At 31.4% G+C, this 6,995-nt stretch overlaps 1 protein-coding gene across 1 annotated transcript; it reads right to left on the bottom strand.

The window, feature by feature from the left end:
* Positions 1-4,988: 4,988 nt before the first annotated feature.
* On the bottom strand, positions 4,989-6,781 carry LOC129301318 (nucleobase-ascorbate transporter 12-like). Its single transcript, XM_054939890.1, has 2 exons — positions 6,566-6,781; positions 4,989-5,561 (listed from the first exon to the last, which is right to left on the bottom strand). Exons 1-2 carry the CDS (start codon positions 6,777-6,779, stop codon positions 5,338-5,340), a joined length of 438 nt encoding a protein of 145 aa, XP_054795865.1. The 5' UTR covers positions 6,780-6,781; the 3' UTR covers positions 4,989-5,337.
* Positions 6,782-6,995: the final 214 nt, after the last annotated feature.

Below are 6,995 nucleotides of genomic sequence, written 5' to 3'. Positions count from 1 at the left end.
GTGTTTCTTCACTTTACCCTACCCTCAATCTCTGTCTTGTTGTTTTTTAAGCTATTTTAGAGTTCTTAGTAACACTTTACAACAAATGCTCACACTTGTTTGGTCGGGGATACAACCTAGTGTCAAAAACATCCTTTTGGCTTGTAGAGGTTTCAAGCTTCTACCCAGCATGTCCCATACCCTAAAGGTTCCTTCTCTCTAGTTCTGTCCCCTTTAGGGTCGTCATAGCTGCTCCTTTAATGTCTCCAATCACAATTGCTATGAAACTAGGGATTGCATCGGGTCCCTCTTCTATAACGGCATTAGTGGCACCCCTTCGGCTACTTTCACAGAGTTTTTTCTTGGCAAGTCTTACGCCATCATCCTTGTTGACGACTACAACCTCTCACCTCCATCACCACAAACAAGGCATTTGGGGCATGTTGTGATGTCAAGTGCGTTACGAGCAACCTCAATTTGATATGTCCAACAAGAGAGTGGTAGTGGCTTGTAAGAGTGCTTGCTCTGCCTTCACACCTTGCCGACGTCAAATTGCATGATGTTCAAGACGTCATGCCCTCAAGCTGGCTCTTTAGCATGTGATGACCATGAGAGATAAAATGAGGCCCGTAAGAAATTTATAAACTTAATGTCTGGTACTAGAAACTTCAATTTAATTACTTGAGAGACAAAAATGTTATGTAAAATATTTTAGGGTAGTGGGTGTTCTTTCATAAAAACTTTAAGGATAAAAATATATCTTTACCCTTCAAATTATGTGTATCTTCTTTGTAGTTTTGAAATACAACTTGGGAAAACACAATCTTTAATCTTTATAGTTTTATTGGGTTTTAATTTTAGTCTTTATATTTTTTTTTCATTGTTTTCAATCTCTATAGTTTTAGAAAGATTAAGTGACCTTTATTTTCTAAATCCTTATAGTTTCATTTTTTTCAGTGGTTTTAATCCTTATAAAGACTGAAAATATTAGAAAAAAAATTATAGAAACTAAAAACAAAACTTGATAAAATTATAAGATCAAATATTATATTTTCTCATATAACTTCCATATTTTTATGCTGCAGCTCAATTAGCATATAATTTACAGGGAAAATTTTAAATAAGGACCAGGGATATGACATAGTTACTAGTGGGTCCTAAAAAATCAGAAATTTCTGTTCATTCCAGGGAGATAGAAGTGAAAATAAGTTCAAATATAAAAAAATCAAAGTACCCTTTATTTGTTATGCAAAATCACTATTTGTTATTTTTTTGCTTCACTTGTTAATTTATCAATATGAGTTGTAAATTATATGTGTTGACATATCAATAATTATATAAGAATTGACATTAATTGTTCAATCATAAGTAGTAATATCAGTTGTTAAGTTACTAACTTTACTTGTTAATTTACTAATATTGATCATAAATTATTGATAGGTCTCACAATTTACTAGCACCACCTATTTTGTAATTTATAAATGATATTAATAAATTAATAAGTAAAGTTAATAATTTAATAACTAATATTACTGCTTGTCTAAAAAAATATAAGTAATTTACAAGTACTATTGGTAAATTAATAAATAAAGTAAAAAAAATTAACAAATAGTAATTTTGCATAATAAGTTAAGGGTTCTCTAATTTTTTTATAATTAAAATTATTTTTAATTTTATCTTTTTAGAATGAACTAAAATTTTAAAATTTTTTAAAATTCACTAATAATTATGTCCCATTGCTGACAGTTATTTAAAATTATTTCAAATTTATATCCTGAACCCAACAAAAAAAAAAAGGAAAAATCATCTCAATTTAGAGTCAATTGTCTATGTTCGTTGATTTAAACTACAACTAAATGTCATGTCAGGCATCAGAGTAAGTGGGGAAAAAGAAAAATAATGGGAGCAAAAAAAAAAAGTTTCTGTCATTTAATTTTCTTAGATATTGAAAAATTTTATTCTTTTCTTAAAAAAATCTGATTCAAATATCTCTCATTGATATATCTTCTGAAATTTAACTTTTTACTATATTTAATATTTTTTCGAAAGCAATTCACATAAGCCTCATCAATCAGCGGACGTTATACCTAGACATAAATATCTGACCGTAACATGCAAATATGAAGACTGCGATTTGGAAGGAGGGTCAAGTGATGGTGCACGTGCGTAGGCCTCTGGGCTCTTAATTAGTTTAAGCAAAACAATCTGCGCACGTGATTGTCACCAAATATTATATTATTATATATATATATAATGAATAAAAATTGCTAGGACAAAGAAATGAAAGATGGTTCTAGGAAGGGTCATGGTAAGATTAGATTAATATGAATAAAAATAATATACTTACTTTATTTAAAAATATAAAATATTTTTAATTAAATCTCACCTCCTAATAAAATTTTTATCTATTTTTAAAATAATCATATTTTTTTATATTTATCCCTATTAACTACCTTATAATAAATATAAAATTACCATCAATAGAAATATTTTTAAAAAATAATAAATAATTATACTTTAAAAAATTAAAAATATTTTATATTTTTTAACAAAAGAAATATATAATATAAATATAAATATATGTAAATCCCGTCTTTGCTGACTCAAACGCCAACAAGGGCTCAAAAAAAAAAAAAAAAAAAAAAAAACTCAAACAACAACGAAAAGTCAGCAGTCTCTAACTCTAAAGTCAGAAAACACCTACTTTTGAAAACGTTGACCCCTTCTTCCACGCTTCCTCATAATCAATTTATTTTTATTCATAAAAAAAAAAAGACTTATATCACACAATTTAAAAAAAATCAATTATATTAATTATATTTAAAAATAAATAATATATTATAATATTTTTATTAATTATGTTAATCAAAACTTTATTAATTGATTACTATAAATAATAAAATTATGAAAGATAATTTAAAAAATTTGTAATAAATACTGATTAAAAATATAATATTTTTATATAAAAATAAATTAAAAGTGATAGTTTTTTTTATAAAAAAATTGAGAGAGTATATATGTATATATATTCCTATTATATATAAGTGGTAGATTTATGGAAAAAATTAATTTGTGGGGTGAAATTTAAACATGATATGTATATTAAATTAACACAGACAATAAAATTTATTGACACCAGAAACTAAGTTATATCATTATAATAACAAAATAAAATAAAATCTCAATATGAGTAACATTTATATTAAAGGTCATGTGATAAGTGGTGGTGAAATTCTTAATAGAAATAAATGCAATTTTTCATGTGGGTGGGGTCAGGGGTTATGAACCCCAACGGCCAACGGTTCTATGCTTTGCTGTTGACTCTCTTGGTCATTAAAAGTCTCAAGATGAATTATATATGAGAGTAAACAAAGTTTACCTATCACAGATTTCCATTGCAGAAATTTATGTGTCTACAGTATTTTCATACTCTCCATCTCAGTTTAGAAGATAATTTTAAAGTCAGTTTGATGATACAAAATACAAGAGAATTTGATAAAAACAAAATTTCATTAAATATATTTTTTCAATATTATCCTTCCTTTCTTATTATATTTTTTCTTTATTTAATGTTTCACAAATAAGGTTATATTAAATTAAGAATATTTTTAAAAATTTATATTTTGATTTTAAAAAAATTAGACTGTAAATATAATTTAATGAGCTTTATTAATATGTGTACTTTTATTTAAAAATATCTTATAATCTTGATAAGAGGGAGTAATATATAATCCTCGATAGTCAATAGAATAGTTGAGGATTGTTATTTTATTGTTCAATTAATTATTATCATTGACGAAACATTATATTATGAAAAACGAATCACTTAATAATTTGCATATTTGTACGATGCAGGGAAAATTATTGCGCTAGTTTCGAATAAAAATTATACTAAATTTAATTACATATATTCGTTTTTCAAAATCCGCTCCAATATAGTCAAATGAATCTTTGAATTTAACTATTTCTGGCAGAACCCCGAGTGAACAAGGGAGGTGAACTCGTATAAATTAATCCAATCAGTTGGACCCACCTTAAGTTTATATATCCTTGATTAATTTTTTTAACTATTAGACGTGAGATTCTTTTTTTTTTTTTTTTGGTGGTATAGGCTCTAATATCCCTCACGTCATGTTCTGTCATGTAAACGGACTACCAAGGAGGTTGGGATCTGAAGCTTGAGGAACCGACATGGAGAGTAACGTGTTACATTGTTATGCGATGGTTTAATACTACGAGTGGTTTGGTTTGGTTTAAATATCTCGTAGCTTCATGCATCTTCCTAAGACTCAAACTTTGAGTGGTAACTAGGCACGCGCTGTATCTTGACCAGTAAGTTGGTCTCCATCTACACATATATAAAGACCGCGCCGTCTTAATTTCTTGTTCTTTTAATTTCATATCCTCACAGTTGATAATCATGAAACAAATCTTTCAAAAAATTTGAATGCTATTTAAAAGATTGGCAACCCTATCTGCTCTTGCTGTGGCATCATGCTACATGTACAATTTTTTTTTTTAAAAAAAAGATGAAACCTAAAATTTAAAGAAAACATAATTTCAAATTTTGACACTTTATTTAAGTTCTGTTATAGGTCCCTACATTTTTGTGTTATAGAAACCTAAGGTGCAGACAGAAAAAAATTTAAGGGGCAAGAACATAAGGAAAAAGAAGTGCAAAAGCCTGTGACTAAACTTAAAAATGTGAAGACCTAAAATTTTGTTTTCTGTGAGATTTATCAGGATTCACTGCGTAGCAAGTACCTTCAATTAATATGTCAATAATACATAGCGCTTAAAAATTGAGAGTGAAGGGGCCGAATTCGTCGAGGGTGATAGAAGTGAAAGCATCAATCCAGCGCATTAAGAAATGAGGAGTTGACTGGAAAATAAACGTCAAAACCTCAAATTGCCCTCAATTAATGCACCAGCTAAATGAACCAGATAGCAAAAGTAATGAACAACTGACAAGGACGTCTTGCCACCCGGTCGAGACAAAATATCGAGGATGAAGTTGAATCGAAGACCCAACAAGAAAAAAATGTGTGTCTATATACATAACCAGGATGATTTGCCAAAGCCCGCCTTTAAAGCAAGAAAGAATCCACCTGGACATTTCGAATGAATCAAGACTACATACATGGTTAATCATAATCTAATAAATTACAACACAAACAGATCCTCAGGATCCTCAATCTACATATAAAGTATCTATAACGAGACACTATTACCAAGATGTGTCTCATCGTCTATGAGATGTTTCCACAAAACTTGCTATCCTTTTGCTTGAGAACAAAAACCCCCACATTCGAAACCTGCTCCTTGGACACAAATGAGAAATGTAGCGATGCCCTTCCTTCATAGCCCCACACATTTCACCCACCTTGAAAACTCTCGGCCAACTCTAAAGGGCAACTCATAGTCTTTCATGACGGCAGGCTCCCTTCTAGCAGCCTCGGCTTCCGACCACACATAGACCCCGCGTTCCTGCTTACTGCCAGGCACGTATTGTCCAGGACAACAGCTACAACAAATGCTACCACCATGTGTAATGCAAAGAGTGTATTCAGGACATAATTGAACTGTACAAGAGAAATATTAACCCGAGTGTTATTCTAGAAAGTTCTCGCATGTTAAAGCAGCACAGCACAAGAGTTTCTTCTGCAAGAAGGATTTAAGGAGTGAGGCAAGTTTTTCGTTGGCAAAATGACATGGGACCAGCATGCATATGCAGACAGAAACTTACTCAGAAAGCTATTGATTTTCAAAGAAAACATATCCAATTTACACATATCACCCCCATTGAATATGAGGTTGGTTCCTGCTTTCAAAATATAACAGAAATAGTGATAAAATGACGCAGTTTTGTAAATCACACTCGTGCAGATGGGAGACAGGGCTTTGTTTAAAAAAGAACTGGTCCATATATTCATCAAATAAGAGGTTACTTAGTGAAACCAAATCTCCTTCATCATCCATCACCTCTTTACAAGAAGGTAGTGGTGATCAAAGGTACAAAAATCAGAATTAGCTACATGAGATAACCTTGCAAGAGTTAGCAACCTGGTTAAGTTCTCTGTACATAAATTTAACTGAAACTTGCTGATTTCTGCCTATAATAGATCGGGCCTCCTAAATAATGTCCTTATAGGGATGGGAATCAACCTGGTCCCTGGCGATCACATTTATCGCTTCCATAGAATCACTAAATGCTTCAATTTGCCTCAGACCCCTATGCCAGCACAGTTTCAGCCCTTCTATCACCCTAAAGCCTCACCGCAATGGCTGGAGGATATTTACCTAACTTACAACAAAAGCCTAGAATCCAGCTGGCATCACTGTTACAGATTACACCACCACAAGCACCTTCACCATCACCAATGACAGACCCATCAAATATCCAATCTTACCATACCCTGTATTGGAGGATTCAAATTGCACGCACTCCTACACATTAATTTTCATCGTTCCAAAATGGCTACTTTGGAGAAACTCACTCAAGTTTGATGACATAGTAGAATTTGGCACTATCAAATTTAAACAAACAAGATTCTCAAAAGCTGAAGGACATAACAAAGAGACATACCCCTCCATATTTGGTGTGGAAAGGCCCATGAGAAGCCACAACGTAGGGTTGAAAATAACTTGGCACAGACAAGTTGGAATGGGAGATATGCCATATTGCTGGAAGTAGGCAGGGATGGAAAGAGAAAAAACAACGATAACCCAACTATAATGATATTGCGAGAGCTTCCAGCCTCACTATACCGTAGATTTGACAATCCTAATGCTGTAAGCATTGCCCACATAAAGCAGAGGGAGACCAGCAACCATGACTTCTGGATTGAAGCAAAAAATCCTCCAACTTTACCTGTTTTTAAATAAACAATAACATGACAATAATTAAAATATATTGCAAGTAAAAACTTTCTTCAGAGAGAACAGATAAGAAAATCCAAAATAAAAAATTTAGACAAGGCAGATTTTAGGAAGCAATCTCACAGCATCTCCTAGTT

Source organism: Prosopis cineraria, unplaced genomic scaffold, assembly GCF_029017545.1.
Source record: "Prosopis cineraria cultivar Desert tree isolate PC_DT_omini unplaced genomic scaffold, ASM2901754v1 PC2045, whole genome shotgun sequence".
Lineage (NCBI taxonomy): Eukaryota > Viridiplantae > Streptophyta > Magnoliopsida > Fabales > Fabaceae > Prosopis > Prosopis cineraria.
This window is presented reverse-complemented; position numbering and strand designations above follow the sequence as displayed.

What these genes read in the sequence shown, in the direction of transcription:
- LOC129301318 (XM_054939890.1), bottom strand. Translation starts at nt 6,779, where the DNA reads ATGCTTACAGCATTAGGATTGTCAAATCTACGGTATAGTGAGGCTGGA. An exon ending in TCCACACCAAATATGGAGGG is followed by an intron (nt 5,562 to 6,565) that starts GTATGTCTCTTT and finishes TCTCTTGTACAG; the next exon opens with TTCAATTATGTCCTGAATAC.